Source organism: Tamandua tetradactyla, chromosome 1 (assembly GCF_023851605.1).
Source record: "Tamandua tetradactyla isolate mTamTet1 chromosome 1, mTamTet1.pri, whole genome shotgun sequence".
NCBI classification, from domain to species: domain Eukaryota; kingdom Metazoa; phylum Chordata; class Mammalia; order Pilosa; family Myrmecophagidae; genus Tamandua; species Tamandua tetradactyla.
The window spans coordinates 93,154,133-93,180,642 of record NC_135327.1 but is presented as its reverse complement, the minus strand read 5'-3'; the positions used below and the strand labels follow the sequence as shown (position 1 = coordinate 93,180,642).

General features: G+C 38.5%; 1 protein-coding gene and 1 non-coding gene across 4 annotated transcripts in view; one reads left to right on the top strand and one right to left on the bottom strand.

The window, feature by feature from the left end:
• PLEKHA8 (pleckstrin homology domain containing A8) overlaps nucleotides 1-25,637 on the top strand; it is a 74,633-nt gene extending 48,996 nt beyond the window's left edge. The window contains exons 13-14 of one of the 3 annotated variants that reach the window (XM_077120739.1): nucleotides 20,181-20,242; nucleotides 25,386-25,637. In XM_077120739.1, coding sequence (XP_076976854.1) covers nucleotides 20,181-20,242; nucleotides 25,386-25,583 — 260 coding nt within the window. In that variant the 3' untranslated portion in view covers nucleotides 25,584-25,637. Of the gene's footprint in view, nucleotides 1-9,846; nucleotides 10,045-20,180; nucleotides 20,243-25,385 lie in introns of those variants that run through there. The other 2 variants (XM_077120755.1, XM_077120747.1) reach the window with 2 other exon arrangements.
• On the bottom strand, nucleotides 12,129-12,319 carry LOC143653827 (U2 spliceosomal RNA). The gene has a single exon (XR_013161550.1). It is a non-coding gene; the product is annotated as a U2 spliceosomal RNA (small nuclear RNA).
• Nucleotides 25,638-26,510: the final 873 nt, after the last annotated feature.

Below are 26,510 nucleotides of genomic sequence, written 5' to 3'. Positions count from 1 at the left end.
GTGATATATGCTGGAATTGATCACTAACATACTCTTTACATTTATCTAATTCACTCAGCTTATTGATTTCCCTTCTGTTAAAAAGGTCAAATTTTCAATATCATCAACTATCTTAACATTTTGTCCTTCTATTCTCTCTACCAATGCTGCAATTTGTAAGGCTAAATCTCTTATTTGTAGCCACTCTTTCTTATTATTACTGGAAATTGTTGAAATTTTCATTTCAGGTATTATACTTTTTACTCCTAGCTTTTCCTTTAAGTCATTTTTAAGAATCTCCCTTATTTCTTCAACCCTTAAGTCCAGATTTTCCATCAAGATCTTAAACTTCTTTGTAGTAACTGCTGACATGTACTTGTATTTTAAATCCAATATCTGGGCCATCTCTTGGTCAGTTTCTATTAACTGCTATCTTTCAATATGGGTAATACTTTCCTGTTTCTTTGAGTCTTGCAATTTTTGATTTTACACTGGACACTGTGGATGCCATGTCAAGATTGGATTCTGTTATATTGTCCTGAAGAGGAAATTTTGTTCTTGTAGTACTACTAGAATCCAGCCATTCATAAAGTTTTAAAATATGTCATCCATTTATGGCCCTTCTGCAAGGAAACAAGCTCTCTGAATGACCAGACTTCACCTCCTGTAAAACTCTGTCTCGTGCCTCAGGAAGAAGTGACTCCAGCATGGAGGACCCAAGAGTGAAAGAGTGGAAGGAAGAACTAGTATTTTACCAAGGGGAACAGCACACAATCTCTTCTGCTGGCTCCTCCCCTCCTTTTGTGGATTTTGAAAGTTTCAATCTGCATTCCGTTGCCCCCTCCCCGGGAAATCTCAGCGGCTAACTGCCTCTGTCAAAGCACTCTTTATCAAGTAGTTACAGGACAGATCCCAGAGTTTGTCATGGGCTACCATACAGTCCTCTCATATTTTTCCTTCTAGCTGCTCCAGAATATAGGAGGCTAGAGGGCGTAAATATTTTTTATCACCACTATCGACTTTATTTCCTTCTTTTTTGTGAAAAATAACATATATACATAAAAGCTATAAATTTCTAAGCATAGCACCACTATTAGTTGTAGAACATATTTCAGAATTTGACATGGGTTACAATTTCACAATTTCACGTTTTTACTTCTAGCTGCTCTAAAATACTGGCGACTAAAAGAGATATCAATTTAATGATTCAGGCTTCATATTCATTTGTTAAATCTTATCTTCTCTGTAAAACTCCACCATTACCTTTGATCTTTCTCTCCCTCTCTTTGGGGGTGTTTGGGCTATGGCAATTCTAAATTTTTCATATGGGAAGGGTCTGTCACTAATATGGGGTAGGGAGATGAAACTGTCTGATGTTCTGAAGAGCTGGGCTAGGTTTCAGGACTTATCTGGACCAGGGACCCTTCTGGAGGTTGTAGGTTTCTGGAAAGTTTTTCTAGTGCATGGAACACTTGTGGAATCTTATATATTGCCCTAGGTATTCTTTAGTGTTGGCTGGAATGGTCCTGGTTGGGGGTTGGCAGGTTATGATAGGTAGCAAGGTCAAACCGAAGCTTGCATAAGAGCGACCTCCAGAGTAGCCTCTCGACTCTATTTGGACTCTCTCTGCCACTGATATTTTATTAATTATACTTATTTTCCTCCTTTTGGTCAGGATGGAATTACTGATCCCACAGGACCAGGTCTGGATTCATCCCTGGGAGTCATCTCCCACTTTGCCAGGGAGACTTTCACCCCTGGATGTCATGTCCCACGTAAGGGGGAGGGCAGTGATTTCACTTGCAGAGTGAAATCTGAGCAACAAAAGAGGTCCTCCAGAAGTAACTCTTAGGCATGCCTATATGTAGTCTAAGCTTCTTTGCTACCTACATAAGCTTCACAAGAATAAACCTCATGATCGAGGGCATGGCTTATTGATTTTGGTGTCCCTAAAGTACCACACAGTATCAGGCACAGTTTCAGGGGATTCTATATAAGGTTTAGTAGTTCCATATACTTTCCATATTCTTTCTGCCATCCCTCAGGGGACTTTGCCAGTACTTTTCGATTATCTGCTTAGTATACTTTAGGATGTATCCAGAAATTACAATAATGTATACAGCATTAAAGGACCTCTTTCTTATTCTGTGCTCCCTGTGTTTCAGTTGTTCAAATGAGCTATACAGATAGGTTGAATTAGATTATGCACTACAGAAATTTCAGTTCCAGATCAAATAAACCTTTCTTCCAGTGGTCTCAAAGAGTATGTGTGGTTCTAAAATATAGACACTGTCTTCCTTACCCCTATGTTCTGAATTACTTTAACCCCAACCTGTTCAGCTTCGTTCTTATCTCTAAATATCACGTTATGTATATTATATAAAACAACCTCTCAAAATCCAAAAACGATAATCACCACTCTGGACTTTATGTATCTATTCTAAAAGCTTACAATCTAGGCCTCTGTTTTCTTAAAACCATTTTCTAAAGGTGACCGTACCATTCTTGTTCTTTTATTTCTGGTTTATTTTGTCTCACCAAATGTCACACATGTTCATTCACATCATTGGATGCCTCATGACTTTGTTCCTTTTTGTAGCAGCACAACCTTCGTTCATAAGTATACCCCATCGTTCACCAATTTACTTCTCTGTCAGTGTATCCTTCAGCCACCTGCATTTATCAGGCATCATGTAGAGGGCCCGAAGTCCACAGTCCCATCAACATTCTCCATTTTAGATAATTTCATTGTTCCCAAGAGGAAGAAAACCAATAATCACACCCTCGCCAAATAGGAAATCTAAATGACCTCTTAACTCTTGTCTCTTACTCCCTTATTTACCTCTGCTATTGCTGTGATGTGCTGATGGTTTCCTTTTGAACATAGTTCGTAGCATGTAATAGCAATTTTCCCCTGTACCCTGGACTTAAACACTCTTTGTACAAGAATCATATCTTTGAAGTAATAACTTGCGAGAACTAATTCATATCTCTAGTGTTAATCCTCCCACTTTGTTCTTCTTTTTTAGGATGCTTTTAGCTATTCGGGGTCTCTTTCCCTACCAGATGAATTTGGTAATTAGCTTTTCCAAATCTTCAAAGTAGGTTGTTGGAATTTTGATTGATACTGTGTTGAATCTGTAGATCAATTTGGGGAGAATTTACATCTTAACTATATTTAGTCTTCTTATCCATGAGCAGGGAATGATCTTTCCACCTACTTAGAGCTACTTTAATTTCTTTTAGCAGCATTCTGTAGTTTTCTGTGTACAAGTCCTTTATGTCCCTAGTTAAGTTCATTCCTAAGTACTTGATTCTTTTAGTTGTAATTTTGAATGGGATTTTTCCCTTAACTGACTCCTTAGCTAGGTCAGTGGTTATGTATAGAATTTTACTGATTTTTGCACATTAATTTTATATCCTGCCACCTAGCTGAATTTGTTTATTAGCTCAAGGTAACTTTGCTGTAGATTTCTCAGGATCTTCCAAGTATATTAACATATCATCTGCAAATAATGAGAGTTTTACTTCTTCCTTTCTAATTTGGATGCCTTTTATTTCTTTGTCCTGCCTGATTGCTCTAGGTAGAACTTCTAGCACAATGTTGAATAATAGTGGTGACAGTGGGTATCCTTGTCTTGTTTCTGATCTTTGGGAGATAGCTTTCCGTCTCTCTCCATTGAACATGATGCTGACTATCGGTTTTTCATATATTTCCTTTATCATATGGAGGTAGCTACCTTTGATTCCTATCTTTTGGAGTGTTTTCATTAGAAAAGGATGCTGAATTTTGTTGGATGCTTTTTCGGCATCAATCGAGATGATCATGGAATTTTTCCCTTTCAATTTGTTGATGTGCTGTATTGCATTAATTGATTTTCTTGTGTTGAACCAGCCTTGTATTCCTGGTATAAATCCCACTTGGTCATGGTGTATAATTCTTTTAATGTGTTGTTGGATTCGATTTGCTAATATTTTATTGAGAATTTTTGCATCTATGTTCATTAGGGAGATTGACCTGTAGTTTTCCTTTCTTAAAACATCTTTACCTGGTTTGGTATTAAAATGATATTAGCTTCATAAAATAAGTTAGGTAGAGTTCACTTTTCCTCAATTATTTTGAAAAGTTTGAACAGGATTGATGTTAGTTCTTTTTGGAATGTTTGATAAAATTTCCCTGTGAAGGTATCTGGCCCTGGGCTTTTCTTTGTAGGAAAATTTTTGATGACTCATTGAATCTCTTTACTTGTGATTGGTTTGTTGAGATCTTCTGTTTCTTGCTGAGTCAGTGTAGAAGATGTTCATATGTTTCCAGGTATTTGTCCATTTCATCTAAGTTGTCTAGTTTGTTGGCGTACAGTTGCTCATAGTATCCTCTTATGATTTCTTTTATTTCTTTAGGGTCTGTGGTAATGCACCCCATCTCATTTCTGATTTTGTTTATTTGTACCCTGACCCTTTTTTTAGTTGTCAGTCTTGCTCGTAGCCTATCAGTTTTATTGATTTTCCCAAATAACCAACTTTTGGTTTTATTGATTCTTTCTAATGTTCTTTTGTTCTCCCATTTGTTTGTCTCTGCTTTAATCTTTGTTATTTCTCTTCTTCTGATCGCTTTGGGGTTCTCTTGCTGTTCTTTCTCAAGTTCCTCCAGGTGTGCTGTTAAGTCCTCAATTTTTGCTCTTTCTTGTTTTTCAATATAGGCATTTAGGGCAATAAATTTCCTTCTCAGCACGGCCGTTGCCACATCCCGTAAATTCTGATAAGTTGCATTCTCAATTCATTCATCTCTAGATAGCTACTGATTTCTCTATTGATTTCTTCTTTGACCCATTGGTTGTTTGAGTGTGTTATTTAATCTCCACATATTTGTGAATTTTCTCATTCTTTGGTGGTTATTGAGATCCACCTTCATCCCATTGTGATCAGAGAAAGTACTTTGAATAATTTTAGTGTTTTTAAATTTATGAAGACTTGTTTTGTGCCCCAGCTTATTGACCTATACTGAAGAATTTTCCATGAGCACTAGAGAAGAATGTGTATCCTTGTACTTTGGATTGCAATGATCTATATATGTATGTTAGGTCTAACTCATTTATCAAGTTATTTAACTTCTCTGTTTCCTTGTTGGTCTTCTGTCTGTGTGTTTTGTCTATAGAGGAGAGTGATGTATTGAAGTCTCCTACTATTATTATTGAAACATCTATCGCTCCCTTCAGTTTTGCCAGTGTCTGTCCCATGTACTTTGGAGCTCCTTGATTAGGAACATAGACATTTATGATTGTTATATCTTCTTGGTGAATTGACCCTTTAATTAGTGTATAGTGTCCTTCTTTGTCTCTTCTGATTTCTTTACATTTAAAGTCTATCTTGTCCGATATTAGTATAGCTATTCTTGCTTTTTTTGGTTACAACTCGCATGGAAAATCTTTTTCCATCCTTTCACTTTCAGTCTATTTGTATCCTTATGTCTAAGATGAGTCTCTTGTAAAGAGCATATAGCTGGATTATGTTGCTTAATCAATTCTGCCAATGTATATCTTTTAATTGATACGTTTAGTCTATTAACCTTCAAAGTTATTACTGAAAAGGCACTTCTTTAATCCACCATCTTATCTTTTTTATTTTATTTGTCAGATCTATATATTCTTTTCCTCTTTCTCTTTGTATTATTTAAATTGCCCTTAGTGGTACTTTTCAATTCTGTGCCCTCCTCCAGACTTCCCTCTCCTGTCTTTTTTTTCCCCGGCTGACAGAACTCCTTTTAGTATTTCTTGTAGGGCTGGTCTTTTGTTGACAAATTCTTTTAGTACTTCTTTGTCTTTGAAAACTTTAATCTCTCCCTCGTATTTGAAAGACTGGGTGCAGAATTCTTGGCTAGAAGTCTTTCTCTTTCAGGATCTTGAATATATCGTACCACTGTCTTCTCTCCTCCAGGGTGCTAGTTGAGTAATCTGAACTCTGTCTTATTTGGTTTCCTTTTATGTAGTAGAATGTTTTTCTTTTGCTGCTTTCAGGATTTTCTGCTTCTCTTCAACATCTGACAAACTGATTAATATGTACCTTGGGGAAGGCCTATTTGGATTTATTCTGTTCGGAGTTCATTGGGCTTCCTTGACTGGTATATTTATGGTCTTTATGAGGGTTGGGAAGTTTTCTCCATTATATCCTCACCTACTTTTCCTATAACCCTTTATTCCTCTCTTCTCCTTCTGGGACACCAATGATTCTTATATTTGTGCGCTTTGTTTTTTCTGTCATTTCCCTGAGATCTAATTCAATTTTTTACATCTTTTTTGCCATTTGCTGTTTAGAGTCTTCAAAGTCAGTTATTCTGTTCTCTATATCATTTATTCTTCTGTATCTTCAAATCTGGTGTTGTGTGCCAGTAGTATGTTCTTTATTTGGTCAACAGAGTCCTTAATCTCTGTGATATCAGCTATTTTTCTATTTATTCTTTCAAATTCCTCTTTATGCTCTTTTACTGTCTTCTTGATGTCCTTATGTCATTTGCTACCCCACTTATTTTATTAAGTAGAGTTGTATGAACATCTTTGATTAGTTTTTCCAATGTCTATGTCTCCTCTGGTGTTTTAATTTGGTCATTAGGCAGGGCTATATCTGTTTGCATTCTGATATATTTAGTGATCTTCTGTCTTCATGGCATCTAAATATCTTGATTGATTGACTTTGGTAGTTGATTTCTTTCAGGAGTCTAAGTCCTTGTGTTTGCGGGATGGTTGTACAGCAGGGAGCAGGGTACCAGGTGGGGCACTCAGTGTGGTGATTTGTTTTAGGGTAGGTAGAGGCACAGGTTGGGAATGTTATGCTGATGTTTGTAAACGTGGGCACCCAGCTGCCAGGGAGGATGTAGCTGTGTGGATACACCAGTCTGGTGGGCATAACCCTGGTGTGCTCTTGAGGCACGGGGTTCTTCGTGCACATGTGTATAGCTATGGCAGCAGGTTGGCATAATGCCTTTGTGGATGAGGACAGATGTCACCCGACTATGCAGATCAGCACTTTCTCAGAGCTGAAAAGTGTGGCTGAGGGCCATGCGCATGTGCAGTTCTAGGACTGCTGTAAAGTGCGATTCCCGGAACTGCATGATGTGATTCGGGGCCCGTGCACATCTGTGGGCCTCGGAGTGCCATAAGGTTGTACTCAGAGCTCAGGGAAGGCAGAGTGAGGCTGTGTGACACTATGGGCAGGGGGGCTGGGGTAGCCTGGGTATGGAGGTTAGTGCTTGCAGCCTTTATGCCCTTGCAACAGACTTCAGGGATCAGGGACGGGGAGGTAGTACTCAGCAGGGGTGCAGGAGAGGTTTGTTGGGCTGCACTTGGGGTGGGGGGGTGGGGCAGATATGTGCACCGGGGGCTGGTGGGATGGGGGCACCTGGAGCACGGGGAATGGTAGTGGGTGGCAGGGTTTGGGTGCGTGGGGTGTGGGGTGAATTGCTATCATGGGGCTGTGCTGGTGAGGGTAGTGCACCCAAGGAATGCGGCCTGGCTTACTTCCTAGTCCCTGGCTCCCATCTGTGCACTTCCACAGACTCCATGCCTTCTCTCCAGGCTCCAGCTTTCTGCCTTTCAGTTCCTTGGCCTCTGCAACCAGGGTGCCCTATGAGGTGCAGAAGGCTCTCCCAGGTCAGTCACACTCCCGAATCGCCACCTCAGTCTCCCTCCTGTCACTTGTCTAACTTTTCCATGGAGCAGGGCTACATCTCAAGCTACTCTGTTTGGCCATCTTCCCGGAAGTCCCAGGTTTTTTGTTTTTTGTTTTTTTAATGGCCTTTATTCATGTACCTTTGAGTTGCAGCAGTGGTCTTCCCGGGGCTAAATCAAGTTCCAGCCCACATTCTGTGAATCCCTCTTCTTTCCTTAGACCATGTAGCCCACAAAATGCCCACAACCAGGAATAGCTGCCTCTAGTAGGGCACAGAATCATACTGATGTACAAATACTCCTTCCTTGCCAGGCAGCCCACTTCATTTGATCTCAAGGTACACATGTGTTCTTGCTCTCCTGTAGAAGTAGGGCATAGAGAAGAGTTTGAAGACTGTTTTGAATGTTGACCTGAATGGCACAGTATGAAAAAATCTCTGATGAGGTCTCTGAGGTCAGCTTTGTATTAGATTCGGAGCCCTTTTGAACAGGCAGTTTGTCCAGCCAAGTATAGGCTTCTGAACTGAAGACTCAGAGGCCAGTACGCAGGACTGCTGCGTACTGTAAAAAAATGTGAATCTCACCTTGTTGCTTCCCTACCACAATTCCACATCAGAATGATCACAACTTTGTTATCAGAAGAGAATATTATTCTCTGCATAGAATAAGACTAAGAGAATATATCCCCAGAGCACCACTTACGATTATCTCTGGGAGGCTTGATTATGACTTTCTTTACTTCCCTCGGTTTTTGTATTTTCCATATTTTTGGTAATGAAGATGCATTACTTGTGAAATCGGAAAAAAAACAAAACACAATAATCAGTGTGAAAACCTTCCACTGTACCTCAAGTAGAAATTTAGAATTCTTAACATGGCATATAAAGGTCTTTACAATCAGCTTCAATGTTCTTCAGCCCCAGTGAACTGCTCACCATTACCAAACATGTTATGATCTTTCACAACTCCAAGGTGCTTCACCTTTCTGGAATTAACACCCACTATCCTTCTTTCTATCCTGCAAGACTCCTTCTGAGAGTTGTTTCTGCTCATATTCCTCCACACTGGATTAGTCTCTGTCATCTTTCTGCTCCTGAAGCATTGTATTCAAATCTCTGCTGTAGCAGTTAGGGATAAGCATAATAATGACTTGTTAAATGACTGACTTCTTTACCAAAACATAGACATCTTGAGGGCAGGGGACTGAGGTTAAAGCACCCCAAGACCTCTACTGCTGCTTCATACACTATGGTAGGCTCTCACTAAATTTTTTTTTTATTTGGGGGGGGTGGTACATGGTCCTAGAATCGAACCCTGGTCTCCCATAAGAAAGGCAAGGATTCTACCAGTGAACCACCCATGCACCTGCTCTCACTAAATTTTGATCATGTGGAGAATATTTTAAAGGCATTGCATACCTGTTCTGCCTGGATTAGGTTCATAAGAAAGAAAACACTCCTGCTATCTTATTTCAGTAACTCTCCTCAGGATGTTTCCTGTGGTCCTATATAGTATCTTACCAGCACTGTTGGCTTTTTTTTTTTTTTTTTACTTTTTTTATTGTTAAATATAACATATATACAAAGAAAAGAAAGAATAGCAACAATTTTCAAAGAACACTTGAACAAGTAGTTATAGAACAGATTTTAGAGTTTGGTATGGGTTACAAGTCTACCATTTTAAGAGTTTACTTCCAGCTTCTCTAAGATACTGGAGACTAAAAGAAATATCAGTACAATGATTCAACAGTCATACTCATTGTTAAACCTTATCTTCTCTGTATAACATCACTGTCACCTTTGATCTTTCTCCTACTCTTTAGGGGTATTTGGGCTATGCCCATTCTAAACTTTTTCCTGTAAGAAGGGGCTGTTGATACTATAGAATAGAGGGATGAAACTAAGATGTTCTAGAGAGGCTGGCCTCTCTGCATTTCAGGACTTATCTGGTCCAGGGACTCATCTGAAGGTTGTAGGTTTCTGGGATGTTACCCTAGTGCATGGAACCTTTGTAGAATCTTATATTTGCCCTAGGTGTTTTTTGGAACTGGCAGGAATGGTTGGTTGAAGTTTGGCAAGTTATGATAGGTAGCAATATCTAACTGTAGCTTGTATAATAGTGACCTTCAGAGTTGCCTCTTGACTCTATTTGAACTTTCTCAGCTACTGATAGCTTTTATTTACTATACTTCTTTTTCCCCTTTCAGTGTCAGGACCAGATTCATCCCTAGGAGTCGTCTCCCCCACTGTCAGGGAGACTTTCACCCCTGGATGTCATGTCCCACATAGCGGGACATTGATTTCACTTGAAAAGTGGACGTAGAGAGAGAGAGAGAGAGAAAGGCTGCATCTGAGCAACAAAAGAACTCCTCTGGAAGTAACTCTTAGGCCTTCCTATGGGTAGGCTGAGCTTCTCTGCTCCATAAATAAGCTTCACAAGAGCAAGCCTCAAGATTAAGGGCTTGGCCTATTGATTTTGGTGTCCTTAATGCTTGAAATAGTATCAGGGATTTCCCCGGTGGTAAAGTTTAGTAGTTCCATATTTTTTCTCCCATCCCTCAAAGGACTTTTCCAATACTTTTTGATTATCTGCTTAATATACTCTGGGATATATCCAGGCATTACATTAAGCTATACAGAATTAAATGCCCTTCTTCTTATTCTGGACTCCCTATGTTTGTTTTTTTTAATGATTTATCCAGACAGGTTGAGTTAGATAGTATGCTACAGAAAATTTAGTTTCTGGGCAAAATAAACCTTTCTTCTTTTGGTGTCAAAGAGTTGATGAGGTCTAAAATATAGACAGTGTCTTCTTTACTCCTTTATTCTGAATTACCTTAATCCTGACCCGATTGGCTTCATTCTTACCTTAAATACCAGGTTATAAGTATATAAAACAGCCTCTCAAAATCCAGAAATAGCAATTACTGCTCCAAACTAAATGTGACTGCTATAAGAGCTTACAATCTAGGCCCCTGTTTTTTTATAAATATTTTCTAAATGAGACCATACAGTAATTACTCTTTTGTTTCTGGCTTTTTTTTTCCAAGTTTTTTTATTGTATGATATAACATGTGCAAAACAACAACAAAAAAAAAGCAATAGTTTTCAAAGCACTCTTCAACAAGTAGTTACAGATCCCAGAATTTGTCATGGGCTACCATATCATCATCTCAGATTTTTCCTTCTAACTGCTCCAGAATATAGGAGGCTAGACAGAATAAATATTTTTTTATCATCACCATCGGCTTTTTTTTCCTTTTCAGAAAAATTGCATATATACAAAAAAGCAATAAATTTCAAAGCACAGCACAACAATTAGTTGTTGAACAGATCTCAGAGTTTGGTATGAGTTACAATTCCACAATTTTTAGTCTTTTACTTCTAGCTGCTCTAAGATACTAGAGACATAAGAAATATCAATTTAGTGATTCACCAATCATATTTGCTTGTTAAACCTTACCTTCTCTGGGGCAGGCCACGGTGGCTCAGCAGGCAAGAATACTCGCCTGCCATGCCAGAGGACCCGGGTTCGATTCCTGGTGCCTGCCCATGTAAAAAAATAAAAAATAAAAAATAATTTAAAAAAAAAACCTTACCTTCTCTGTATAACTCTACCATCACCTTTGATCTTTCTCTCCCACTCTTTAGGGGTATTTGCGCCATGGCCATTCTAAATTTTTCATGTTGGAAGGGGCTGTAAATAATATGGGGTAGGGAGATAGAACTAGCTGATGTTCTGGAGAAGTTGGGTCCTCTAGGTTTCAGGACTTATCTGGTCCAGGGATCCATCTGAAGGTTGTAGGTTTCTGGCAAGTTACCCTAGTACATGGAACCTTTGTAGAATCTTATATATTACCCTAAGTGTTCTTTGGGATTGGCTGGAATGGTTTTGGTTGGAGTTTGGCAGGTTATGATAGGTAGCAAAGTCTAACTGAAACTTGCATAAGAGTGACCTCCAGAGTAGCCTCACGACTCTATTTAAACTCTCTCTGCCACTGATACTTTATTAGTTACACTTTTTTCCCTCCTTTTGGTCAGGATGGAATTGTTGATGCCACAGTGCCAGGGCCAGACTCATCCCTGGGAGTCATCTCCCAGTCCACTAGGGAGACTTTCAACCGTGGATGTCATGTCCCACGTAGAGGGGAGGGCAATGATCTCATTTCCAGAGTTGGGCTTAAAGAGAGACCACCTCTGAGCTCTTAGGCATGCCTATAGGTATCTAAGCTTCTCAGCTACCTGCATAAGCTTCACAAGAGTAAACCTCAAGATCAAGGTCTTGGCCTATTGATTTGGGTGCCCCTAATATTTGACACAGTATCAGGTTTTTGGTAGAGTTTAGTAGTTCCATATTTTTTTCTCCCAAATTCAAGGAACTTTGCTGATATTTTTTGAATATCTGCTTAATATACTCTGGGATATATCCAGGCATTGCATTAAGCTATGCAGGATTAAAGACCCTCTTTTTTTTTTTTTTTTTTTTTTTTTTTGGTGCACCGTTCCTGGAAATACTGCAATACCAGGTCGATGCGTGGAGTGGACGGAGCAAGCTCCCATTCCACCTCCCAACTCCAAAAATCCACCCAATATATTGTCCTCGGATAGAGGACGTATCAGATATTAAACTGATAAGAACAGATACTACACTTGATCTCAGCCAAAAGGCCGAGAAGCGATAAAGACCCTCATTTTAATTCTGGGCTCCCTGTGTTTAAATGAGCTATCCAGACAGGTTGAGTTAGATTATGTACTATAGAAAATTTAGGTTCTGGACAAAATAAACTTTTCTCCCTTTGTTCTCCAAGAGTAGGTGAAGTTCTAAAATATAGACAATGTCTTCCTTACCCCTGTGTTCTGAATTGCCTTAATTGACCTAATCAGCTTCATTCTTATCTTAAATGTTATGTTATATGTATATAAAACAGCCTCTAAAAATCCGAAAATAATAATTACCACTCTAGACAAAATGTGGCTGCTACAAGAGCTTACAATCTAGGCCCCTGTTTTCTTATAAGCATTTTCTAAATGAGACCATACAATAATTACTCTTTTGTTCCTGGCTTATTTTACCTCATCATATGTCTCATAGGTTCATTCACAGTGTTGCATGCCTCACAACGTCATTCCTTTTCTGTAGAAGCACAATATTCAGTCATATGTATTCACCAATCTACTTCTCAGTCAGTGCATCCTTCAGCTACCTCCATTCATTAAGCATTATATATAATGTCCAAAGTCAACAGGCCATCAGCACTCTCAATTTTAGATAATTTCATTGTTCCCAGGAAAAAGATAACCAAAAACACCTTCACCAAATAGAAGATCTAAACCTCCCCTTAACTCTTGTCCCTCTCACCATTATTTACCCCTGGTGTTGCTGTGGTACTGTTATTTTCCTATTTAACATATCCCAGACCTTGCAATAGCAGTTTTTCCCCATATCCTGAACTTAAACACTCTTTGTACAAGATTCATACCTTTGAAGTAGTTCATGCATGAACTTTTATTTGTAATGTTAATCTGTGTACATGGGTCTTACAACCCCTTTCAATCATGTTCACCTTAAATATGGTAATATTATTTATAGACCCACTAGTGAACCACCTTCGTTTCTATCTGTTCTCTTACACTGAAGTTCAACTTCATTTACTAACCATTCACTCATCTCTAGCTTCCATGTATTTCTAGGTCCCCTATATTCTGTATCATAAGCCTCTGATTTCACCTTTACCATGGTAATGAAAGTGGATTCATATAGCATCTATCCTTTCGTGTCTGGCTTATTTCACTCAGCATTATGTGCTCAAGGCTTATCCATCTTGTCATGTGCTTCAGGACATCATTTTGTCTTACTGCTGCATAATATTCCACTGTATGTATATACCACAATTTGTTAATCTGCTCGTCTATTCATGAGCACTTGGACTGTTTCCATCTTTTGGCGATTGTGAATAATGCTACTATGAACATCGGTGTGCAGATGTCTGTTTGTGTTACTGTGTTCTAGTTTGCTAGCTGCCGGAATGCAATATACCAGAAACAGAATGGCTTTTAAAAAGGGGAATTTAATAAGTTGCTAGTTTACAGTTGTAAGGCCGGGAAAATGTTCCAGTTGAAACAAGTCCTTTGAAATGTCCAATCGAAGGCAACCAGGGAAAGATACCTTGGTTCAAGAAGGCCAGTGAAGTTCAGGGTTGCTCTCTCAACTGAAAGGGCACGTGGTGAACACAGTCAAAGTTTCTCTCTCATCTGAAAAGGCTTATGATGAACACGGTCAGGGTTCCTCTCTCATCTGGAAGGGCACATGGCGAACACAGAGTCATCTGCTAGCGTCTTCTCCTGGCTTCCTGTTTCATGAAGATCTCCAGGAGGCATTTTCCTTCTTCATCTCCAAAGGTTGCTGGCTGGTGGACTCTGCTTCTTGTGGCTATGTCATTCTGTTCTGCTCTCTCTGAATCTCCATTCTCCAAAATGTTTCCTCTTTTATAGAACGCCAGACTCTTATCAAGACCCACCCAAATGGGTGGAGACATATCGTCACCTAATCCAGTTTAACAACTGCTCTTGATTTAATCACATCTCCAGGGAGATGATCTGATTACAGTTTCAAACATGCAGTATTGAATAGGGATTATTCTGCCTTTATGAAATGGGATTTAGATTGAAACATGGCTTTTCTAGGGGACATACATCCTTTCAAACCAGCACACATGCTTTCAGTTCTTCTGGGTATATACCAAATTGCAGGGCCATAGGGCAACTCGGTATTTAGTTTCCGAAGAAACCGCCAAACTGTTTTCAATAGCAGCTATACAATTAAACATTCCTACCAACAGTGCATAAGTGTCCCAATTTCTCACATCCTCTCCAACATTTATAGTTTTCTGTTTGTTTTATAGCAGCCGTTCTTATAGGTGTGAGGTGGTATCTCATTGTAGTCTGAATCTGCATTTCCCTTGCAGCTAATGAAAATGAGCATTGCTTCATGTGCTTTTTAGCCATCCATATTTGCTCTTCAGAAAAATGCCTATTCATGTCTTTAGCCAATTTTATACTTGAGTTGTTTGTTCTTTTGTTGTTGAGCTGTTTGATTTCTTTATGTATACAGGATATCAAACCTTTATCTGATGTGTGATTTCCAAATATTTTCTCTCATTGAGTGGGCTGCCTTTTCACCTTTTTGACAAAGTCTTTTGAGGCACAAAAGCATTTGATTTTGAGCAGTTCCCATTTATCTACTTTTTCTTTTGTTGCTTGTATTTTGGGTGTAAAATTTAGGAAGCTACCCCCTATTACTAAGTCTTGAAGATATTTCCTTACATTTTCTTCTAGGAGCTTAATGGTACTGGCTCTTATATTTAAGTGTTTGATCCACTTTGAGTTAATTTTTATATAGGGTGTAAGGTAAGGATCCTCTTTCATCCTTTTGGCTATTGAGATCCAGTTCTCCCATGCCCATTTATTGAAAAAACTATTTTGTCCCAGTTCAGTGGATTTAGGGGCCTTGTCGAAGATGAGTTGACCATAGATTTGGTGATCTATTTCTGCACTCTTGATTCAATTGCATTGGTCAATACTTTTAGCTTTGTGCTAGTACCATCCTGTTTTGACCACTCTGGCTTTATAATAAGTTTTAAAGTCAGGAAATATTAATCTTCCCACTTCATTCTTCTTTTTTTAGGGTGCTTTTAGCTATTCAGATGAATTTGGGAACTAGCTTTTCCATGTCTTCAAAGTAGATTGTTGGAATTTTGATTGGTACTATGTTGAATCTGTAGATCAATTTGGGTAGAATTGACATCTTAACTATCTTCCTATCATGGATTATATTTAACCTTCCTATCCATGAGCAGGGAATGTCTTTCCACCTATTTAGATCTTTGATTTCTTTTAGCAATCTTACGTAGTTTTCTGTGTACAATCCTTTATGTCCCTAGTTAAGTTCATTCCTAGGTACTTGATTCTTTTTGCTATTTTAAATGGTTCTGTTTTCTTTTCTTTTCTTTTCTTTTTTTGCTTGGGCAAGCACCAGGAAATGAACCAGTTGCTATTTTGAATGGAATTTTTTCCTTAATTGATCCCTCAGTTAGGTCATTGCTTGCGTATAGAAACATTAGTGGTTTTTACACAATAATTTGTATCCTACCACCTTGCTGAATTTACATATTAGCTCAAGTAACTTTGTTGTAGAATTCTCAGGATTTTCCAAGTAGAGCATTGTGTCATCTGCAAATAACAAAAAATTTTACTTCTTCCTTTCCAATTTGGATACCTTTTTTCTGCCTGATTACTCTAGCTAGAAATTCTAGTACAATATTGAATAATAGTGTTAACAGAGGGCATCCTTGTCTCATTCCCAATCTTAGGGAAAAATTTTCTGTCTTTCTCCATTGAGTACAATACTGACTATAGGTTTGTCTTATATGCCCTTTGTCATATTGAAGAAGTTACCTTTGATTCCTACCTTTTTCAGTGGTTTTATCAGAAAAAGGATGTTGAATTTTGTAGAATATTTTTTCACCTTCAATCGAGATGATCATGTGATTTTTCCCTTTCAGTTTGTTAATGTGCTATATTACATTAATTGACATTCTTGTGTTGAACCATCCTTGCATTCCTGATATAAACCCCACTTGGTTGTGGTGTATAATTCTTTTAATGTGTTGTTGGATTTGATTTGCTAGCATTTTGTTGAGAATTTTTGCATCTATGTTAATTAGGGAGATTAGCCTGTAGTTTTCCTATCCTATAGCATCTTTACCTGGTTTTGGTATTGAAGTGATGTCAGCTTCATAAAATGCATTAGGTAGTGTTCCTTTTTCCTCAGTTTCTTAGAAAAGTTTGAGCAGGATTGGTGTTAGTTCTTTTTAAAATGTTTGATAGAATTCCCCTGTGAAGTCATTGATCTCCTTTCTATCATTAGCCATCCCATTGATTTTATTTAGTATAGTTATATGAACATCTTTGATTAATTGTCCCAAAGTCTGTGTCCTCTGGCATTTTAACTTGGCCATTAGGCAGGGCTATATCTGTCTGCATCTTTATCGTTTCTGATCTTCTGTTGCCTTCAAGGTGTATAAATATCTTGATAAGGTTACTTTGGAAGTTGATTTCATTCAGTTTAGTCTAAAGCTTTGTATTTACCGGATAGATGTGGAGCAGGATGTGGGGCGTGGGGTAGGGCACAACAATGTGATGATGGGTTGCAGCACAGGTATAGGCATGGTTCGGGGACACTATGCTAGTGCCTGTGAGTATGGGGTGCGGGGCACAGGGTCATGGAGGTGCCGTGCAGGGGCAGTGGGGGTGGGGTGCAGCTCAGGCAGGCCTTGGAGTGCTGGAGCAGGGTGCGGCATGGGGGATACAGGTGTAGGGCGAGGCAAGAGGTGGATGGAGGAATGTGCAGATGCACAGGGACTGGTGCGCAGGCAGGATGAGGGTGCGCATGTGGAGTATGGGGGTTGTGGGTATCAGGGTGTGGGGAAGGTGGCACAGAGATTGGGGCACAGGGACAGCAGGGTGCAGGTGTTTCCTTGCCCACGGGTTGGGGTCCAGGGGGCCTGGGATGCAGATATGCGAGTGTGTAGGAGCTGAGCACAGGTCGCAGGGGTTGCAGGATGTGGGTCAGGGGTGGGTTATGTGTAGTGCAGATGCACATGTGAGCCCCTGGCCGGTGTGGGAGCAAGGTGCTTGTACTGGGGGTGAGGGTGAGGGGCAAAAGTGAGCACATGTGCATGGTGGGCAGTTGGGGGACAGGGGTCAAGAGATTGCACAAATGTGTGAGTGCCCAGTGGGGGGAAGTATGTGGTTGTACACATGCTTGGTTCTGGGGGATAGGACCCTGGTGTGCATGTGCGCAGAGCTCAGGGGCCACAGGCTGGATCTGGGAGGGCCAGATGCTGATGTATACATGCGCAGAGCTGGGTGGGGGGGTAGGGTGGGGATGTGTGACTATATTGGCTGGTATAGCCCAGATACACAGGCATCCCCCTGCAGGGGATAGGGAGAGGGAAGTAGGGGCAAGGGGCTAGGCACTGGTGTGTGGGTCTCAGGAGAGGTGGGTTGAGACTGTGTGCATAGGAAAGGTAGGTCAGGCTGGGGCTGGCGTGTACATGCTTGGGGCTGGAGTGTGGGGCAGGGTGCTTGGATCGTGGGCAGGGAGCCAGTGAGGCAATTCAAGTGAGTGAGGTATGAGTGGAGTCAGTAGGCAGGGACTGAAAGCATGAGGGTAGCATGTTGAAGGAACACTGCTTGACTTACTTCCTTATCCGGTCTCCCTGTCTGTGCATTCCTGAGGGCTCCGGGCTTCCGTTTGGAAAGGGGTGTGTTAGGTTGTTTGCACTAGTTAGATGTTCTCTGGTTCTGTATCTCAATTCTTCAGCTTTTGCAATCAGGGCTTCCCTGTGTGGTATAGAAGACCCTCTACAGGAGTCACTTACACCCTGAAATCACCGTCTCTGTCACCTTACCATCCGTTCTCTAGCTGTTCCTTAGAGCAGGGCTGAACTGGACCTATCCTGTTCTGCCATCTTCCTGGAATTCCTGCGCTGCTGGCTCTAGATTGTTCAAGTTTGGTTGTCTTTCTTGTATTTCTCACAGGCTGTGCCTAGTATTCTCTCCCTGTCTATAATATACACTTTTTGGACCAGGAACAGTTTTATTCGTATTTCTCAAGATATATTCACAACCGTCTATGTCATCTAAAATGTCCCTGTTACCGTATGTTCTCTTACAGAAAATCAGCTAGATTGTAGGTGTAGCTTCCATTGGATATTTGTGTCTTTGACCATATCCTCAATTTGAGTCTTCTCAAATTGCCCCCTGTGAAAAAATTAAATTTAATCTTGGGTAGTTGTGTTCTATCCAAATTAGAATTATATAAAATTGAAAGTAGGATGTACTAAAAGTCTTAATAAAGTCCCACCCAAAATTCTAAAATGAAAACTGATAAGAATTACCTAATTTCACAGCTGGAGGTCTTTTGTAAAATGAAGACTGTATTTAAGCTGTGGTCGCATGACAGTGCCATTTTGGCCACTACACTTTGAATACCTGACCTACTTTGGAAGTATTTTGTGCAATACATTGCTTTTCATTGCAGAGTAAGTTGTGCTTGTGGTTTGAGGGTGTGTTTTTCTGTTGTTTTACACCTGCTTTTGTTATAATTTAAAATGTTTTCTGTGTTCTATTATAATGTCATTCATACATTCATTAAATGGTGTTGGCTCTTGTGGTAGTGTTGAAATTCGCACATGAAAATAAATGCATTTGGAACAAAATTTAAATGTGATAGAACATGATGAAAAAGACCAAAAAACCCCATGATCTGCTGTGCTATCAGTTTAGGAATGAGATCTCTGTAAACTACTATGTATGATGCTTAGAAAATAAAATGGAACATTGAAATAAAAATGTACAATAGTGAACCTGTTATAAACTATGGACTATAGTTAACAGTAACATCTTAATATTATTTCATCAGTAACAAATGTACCACATCAATACTAGTGTCAATAATAGGGAGGTAAGGGGTATGGGATGTTCTGGGTTTTCTTTTGTATGTCTTTTTGTGATTTTTCTTTTTGGAGTAATGAAAATGTTCTAAAATTGATTGCAGTGATTAGGACTACTAGGTGATGATACTGTGAGACATTGATTGCGTACTTTGGATGGATTGTCTGTTGTGTTACTAAATCTTAATAGAATTTGCAGTTTAAAAAAAAAAAAGAACTATGGTGATATAGATCCATGCCTCCTAAGAATATATTTATTCCTAAGGGAAAAAAAATTTTTGAGTTTTGCATTAATTTAATTATTCAAAGTCTACAGGAACACATCCTTTCAATAAAATGAAGCCATTTTGCTCTGGGTTTTTTTTTTTAATAAAATTATTATATAGCAGTTTTTAAATCTCATTTTTAAACACTTTGGGGCCAAAATAACACTACTTGTGATCGTTAATGAATAGAATCTGATTGACTTTTTATTAATAATTTATTATTTTATAACCAGCTTAACCTCAAGCCATTCTTTCCACAATTTTTTTCTAAGGTTTCAAACTTTAATACTGTATATCTAGGGTCATGGAGACATTTAGGAAAAACATTTGATATCTCAGAATAGGATGTCAGAATTGGAAAGAATCTTAGAGATCATTTTACAGAGGGAGAAATAGCTAAAGGACTGGCTCAGGGTCACAAATTTCAAAGAACTGCATTTTTAAATTTTGTAGTATATTTATAATTGTATTTTGTTTCAGTTTTCTTATATCCTTTCCCCCCTCTTTATTTCTTTATATATATTGAACTTTTCCCACTATGAAGTTCAGATTCACAGGGTAAAAGGCCAGAGTTTCCATTTTTCTTTAAAAAAAAATTCTGTGTGAACTTTTTCTCTACTTAAGACTTTTGGGGTCCACAATCGTGTAACTAGACTGTTTATAAGTTCCTAATACCAATAAGACCACTTGTAAAATTGTACAGGTAGTGCTTCAGATTCTGATAAAATTGTTCTTCATGGGGTTTTTCTTCTTTTTTAGATAATGCATATGGTAAAACATTACGGCAACACCACGGCTGGGTAGTTCGAGGGGTTTTCGCGGTAAGTAATCTGTATGCCTTCTCGTGTTTTGAAATTCAGAAGCAAGATGTTTTTTATTTGTTTTGTTTTATGTTTTGTTTTGTACATATGTGGTTTGTTTATTTTGTTTTATTTTTGAGAAAGTTAAGTACTAGGTCTTTGGTTTGTGGTGTCAGCAACAAAAAGCAGCTATACTAGAAAAAAGTGCTTTACCTTTACACATTGCAATGACCTTTTGAGATTTGCCTCAGAAGTGGCTGTCTTTCTTTAAAGTAGTATAAGGCTTGAAGGTAGGCAAGAAGCAGAAAACCTGAATACTTAACCATTGAGGGGAAAACAATGATACATTCAAGCTAATAGCTCCCTCTGCTGCCCATTTTATTCAGTCCTGTTAATTCTCAGATTTTAGTTGTACTTTATCTTTGAATATTTACTGAATTGGGTATGTCAGCAGCTAGGGCTGAAAATTTCTTCTTACCCAATTATTTTCATTGTGACAGTGTTTGTTTTCCTGTGTGTTGATTCCTGTTACCCACAACCCTATCCTCCCCAGCTCAGCCACATGCTGAGCTAGATGAACACAGGCCTGGAATCATAGGCTCCTAGACACATCACTTAGCCTGTTTGTAAAGGAGTAGATGGCCCTTTTATGTCAGCACTAATACTCTGTGATTCTTCCCATCAGAAGAAAAGGTCAGTCTTATCAATTGCAGCTGTTAAAAGGCAGTCTCATGTAGTGGTATACTAGGAAACTTCATAGAATGTACATTTCTTTTGAAGGTTAGAAGATGAAAATAGCTTTACAGATAATACCTTTTACTAATATAAAGGATAGGCAACATCATTTGCCTAAATAAGAGCTGTTTAGGTTATGATTTATTACAAAGTAAATAAAGAAAATGGGAAAAATTTTTAGTACAGGAAGTCAAATATTAGTGAAAATTAAATATCACTTGAACATATGGAGATGACAAGCTCCATATCCCACTGTGTTCTGAAATGAGAGCCAACCTAATTAGGGTTGAAAGTTCACATTCAGCTTCAGTGCATATTTAATAATCGTAAATATAATAATGATTATAATAATCCATTATATAATAATGGATTAAATAAACTTGTTGTAAATAAATATAATTTATATAGTAAATTATAATAATATAAGAATCCATTAGCTACTGGAAAGCTATTGTACATGCTTTCCTATTCCTTATCTTTGTTCATCTTCAGGATTAACCTCTACCATTTTAGGGTTCAGAACAGCTAATTCACTTTCCCGAGTACCAAGTCCCAGACACAAAGTGAGCCTGTGGTTGAGCCCTGGGTCCAAACTCAGTTATTCTATCCAAGGCTAGAGCTCACTCCCCCCACATCACAGTTCTCTACAGTGAAGAGAGAATAAATGAGAAGCCAATAATGAGTTCTTAGGCGATGGATGCTCACTACATTCATTGATCTCCCTGAGTAAATAGTGTGAGTGCTTGCACATATTTCATGCCTGGGTTCCTTCCATGAGATAATCAAGCACAAATACTGACAAGAATCATAAATGTGTTTTTTTAGTATAGAAGACAAAGTTTGATATTGATGATCTAAGAGTTATTACCAACAAAAATACAAATATAGTAGAGAAGTTATCATAAACCTTAGCCATTATAAGCACTTTTTCAATTATAGCATTTAGACCTATTGAAAACATTTTTTAGAAATCATGGAAGAATAGAAAAGGGAAAATTAAAACTATTCCATATTCTTAGCCACCCAGTAATAATCATTTGCAATGTTTTTCTGTTTTACCTTCTTAGCTTTTATTTCTGTATATTTATATTTGCATAGTTTTAAAAATATTGATCTATTTAATTTTATATATCTACATATGCTTTTATGTATCTATACATGTATATGGTATGTATATAATTACCTTTATTTTGTATACTTAGTCTACATATATACATAAATTTTTTTCAACATTTCCATTTATTCCCCTACTTAATATATTCTAACATAACCATTTTCAAATGCTACAAGAGTCTCTGAAAATCATTATTTTCATATTTTTTCGTATTTATTTCATATTATTGCATATTTTCCTAGTATGGAGGCATCATAATTTATTTACCTAATCCCTTTTGCTGTAAAGTTAAGCTTCTTCTGAGTTAGTTATTAGAGATAAAAAAGCATCTATTTCTATACATCTTGGACGAAACCTCTTCTCTTCTCAAAGTAGATCTAGAAGTAGAATTGCTATCTTATACCAATAACTACAACTATAACAACCTACATTTTTGAACACTTACCATGCGCTAGCCATTATTTTAATCTCTTTATGTGTATAAAATTATTAATCCCAGAGTTCTGAGATAGGTTCTCTTATTTTTCCTGTCGTCAACAAAGAAATCTGAGACACAGAGGCGAGGTAATGTACACAAGGTTGTAGACTAAGTACATTTGTGAAGACTTTGATATTATTGCTGTTATTAAAAAGATGGTTCGTGTCTAGCATTTGGCAACTGCCTTATCAATATTCTTATAAATAGTCTGTAGCTAGATTGGCCCTTTCAGCCTCCCTGCTATTATTCTCCAAATCATCCCTACTTTAGGGAGGTTTTTGAGTTTCCTAACGTGCCAATTAGCAAAACCAAATTCACTTCAACTGATCTAAGTTGCAGGGAAACCTATTTAACATCCAAGGAATTTGACTCATTTGCCAGCCAAATAGTGAATTTTTGTTTTGAAACAGTTGTCATCTACTCATCTGATGCCCAGCCAAGTTCTGCCTCCAGCCTGGTCATAGCCAGTGTCATTTGACTTTTTTGGCCTTCAGTTTTGTCTTCAGTCATACTACAAAGTTTAGCTCTATCGCTGGTTCCCAGGCTTGGCTGTATCACACAGTCCTCTGGGAGCCTTTGAGAAATACATAGTTCTGGGCCCCACTCTGGAGGAATTTTTATAAAACTTATTTAACTTAGACACATGTACGTAAGGTTTTTTTGTGTTTTTTTTAAATAAAAAAATCCTAGAAAGGTTTATAACAATAATCAGCAGTCCCCTGTCCACTGCTCCCTCCTTCCCAGATTTACTCCCCATATTTCTAAAGCTGTTTACTGTTCTTGTGGCTTTGTCAATTTCAATCATTAATACTGACTTTTTATAAAAGATTAGAATTTAACTCTGTTAGCCCTTCCTACCCCTACTCTACCACTCCTGCCCTCACCATCTCAGAATAGTTGTATCACAAGTCTGGGTTCATTCACTTATCAGTGTTAACATTATTATGATGAACCAAAAGTCCATGGGGTTTTTTTTTCTTCATTCCTATAAACATTTTCTGTTTTTCCCTGCACCATCAAATCTCTTAAATGACCATCATTATGAACTTGCAAATGTTTCAGATTGTTCTTTTTCCCCCTAGAACCTTCAAAACTCTTATTCCAGTCTGAATTCATTGTTCTTCAGACCTGAAGTACTGCTGTTGCCCTAGGACTTTCCTACACAACTTGTTCATTCACAGCTTTTCCTATATTGGATCCCCTATCCTACCCTAATATCATTTCCCAGGTCCTACAACTTTCTGTTTCTTAAATTAACCTCTCATTTTAGTGGTTGCCATCCTCCACTAGCTTCTTAAGAAAGGATACAGAGGGACTAAAATTTTGAGTTCCTGCATGCTTGAAAATGTCTTTATTCTGCTCTTTTTTTCTAGAGTGGTGATTTGACTCATCCTCTAAACTTTCTAGTAATAATCTTCTCTCAGAATTTTGAAGGCATTACTCCATTGCCTTCAAGCTTCTAGTGTAACTATTGTAAACTCCAGTGTCATTCCAATTCCTGTTCCATTGTACATAAACTGTTCCTTACCCCTACTTCTAGATGCTTTTAGGGTCTTTCATTTATCTTCACATTATAAATTTTATGATGCACCCTTTTGATCTTTATCATTCATTATGTAGAGCGTTCTTTAAATCTGGAGACTTATGTCCTTCCGTTCTGGGAGATTTTCTTATATTATGGTTTTAGATAGTTGCTTTACGTGCATTTTCTATTCTCTTCCTCCCTGAACATCAGTCTTTATTTGAATATTGTGTGCTAGGCAATGTGTTAAATTCTTATACATATCCTAATAATCTTTAAAATCAGGAAAATGAGGAAGCTGAGATTCTAAAAGCTTAAGCACCTTGCTCAAATTCCTCCAATTAATATGTGAGAGATTCCAGATTCTAATCCAGATCTGCTTGGCTCAAGCCTCTACTTTAAACACTGCACGATAATGCCAGTCCTCTCATTGAAGCCAGGAGAGAGTTGATTTTCACAGACCTCAAAAGTATAAGGAAACACAGGAAAGCAACCTTAGAAAAGTAATTAAGATTCTCCTAAAAGTATCCACAGATCACAGCAGAGCCAATCTAGTGGGTGTCAGAAAGTATATTTTAGCAAACTCAGGGAAGAATTGGCCTGCAAAGAGAGTATGGTTTAAAAAATTTGGGGAATCTTTCGTTAGCATAGTGTGGTTGAAAAAGCACAGAAGTGATCTAATTCCAGATCCTGGCCCTGGCACTCATTAGCTTGTGACCTTCACTTGTAGAATGGCATATAGAGTCACCAGCTGTACAGGGTTCTTTTAAAGATTAACTGGGATGAAATACGTTGAAGCATAAGTTCACAAGCAAACAACGTTAGCTCCCTTACCCTTTAGAAAATATTCAAGGGTGCAAAGGAAATACCCACATGGGGGAATAAGGAAGATATATAGAAAAACCATGGGCATGAGACACAAATAAGAGAGCAAGGTACCCTGGAAGGCTAGCCACATGGGAACAAGAACATGAGGGCAACATGCCTACAGGTACTTCTGATGATTTAAGGGCAATAATCTGTATCATGTTGTGAATCCAGAAAGGAACTTTTCTTAGACTCTCTGAGCATTTCCTGGCATCGATATGATATATCTTTAAGATGACTCAAATACATATTTAACCTCTTCCAGCCTCAAAGGTATTTATTTGAGTTGGTGCTAGAAAAAGAATTTTAGAGAGTCTACAAATTAAATATCTTTACTCCTTCTCACCTTAGTTCTGTGTGTGTGTGTATGTGTGTGCACATATGCACACAGAAGAGTGTGTAAGAGAGGTAAAAGTTGCGCATATTCTCACAGGCAGTTTTTTTGCAGTTAGCTCTGAGGGCAGCTCCATCCTATGAAGATTTTGTGGCCGCATTAACCATAAAAGAAGGTGACCACCAGAAAGAAGCTTTCAGTATTGGGATGCAGAGGGACCTCAGCCTTTACCTCCCTGCCATGGAAAAGCAGTTGGCAATACTGGACACTTTATACGAGGTCCACGGACTGGAGTCTGATGAGGTTGTATGACATCTGCAGGGCAGCGCCTCCTCCTAACTTCAGGGAATAAAGTTTGCTAAAGTGTTTTGTTGCCCTACTTAATTTCCAGCAACAGCTTCAATCCTCTTCAACACCCTACTTAGGGGGATGGAGAGAAAGAGTCAAAAACCAGTGCTTTTGTGTATAATTTTTAAAAATGCATATGTGTTTTGTGTGTTTAAAAATCAAGGTGCTATATATTTCAGTTCAAAGGGCCTACTGGAAACCAAATCATATAGCTAAGCTCTGTTCTGCTATTGCAGCCTGAGCAGCAAGTTATAAGAACAGATTTGACAAATGAATTTGTTAGTATTGTTTTATTTTGTTTCTGTTTCTTACTGCAGTGGGCCCCCCAAACTCAAGCTGGAAATGAGCATATTCTCTATCAAGCATTATAATTTATAGCCAGTGTTTCAAACAACTTAGAATTAGACTGAAAACTTGGAGGGAGTTTAAGCCCCTTTGTCAAAGCTATTGAAATGTAGAGTTTGTGAATCCTAGACCTTTTTTAGTGAATTCTCTTCCCTGTGGTTCTTTTGGTGAGACAGGCAAGAGCAGTGAAGTACTCAGGCTCTTGCATGATCACATGGTTGTGGGGAATGGATAGGACATTGAGAAGGAGTACTACCCTGTTTACAGGCGGGGAAGCTGGCCTGGCAAGAGATAAGTGGGTTCCATAACACCCAGTAGGGGGATAATACAGGAGGGGAGGGACAAATCTTCTGAGATGACACATACTTTGTACTTACCCTTTACCGGCATGTTTTCCCCTGCACTATCTCCTGTGGACATCAGAGCACAACTGTGATATTCAAAGGGATTATTTTCCCATTTCAGGTGGCAGGTTTAGAGGTTAAGTGACTTGCTCAGTTACAGAGTCTCTATATAGAGGAAACAGGACCCAAGTACAGCTCTACA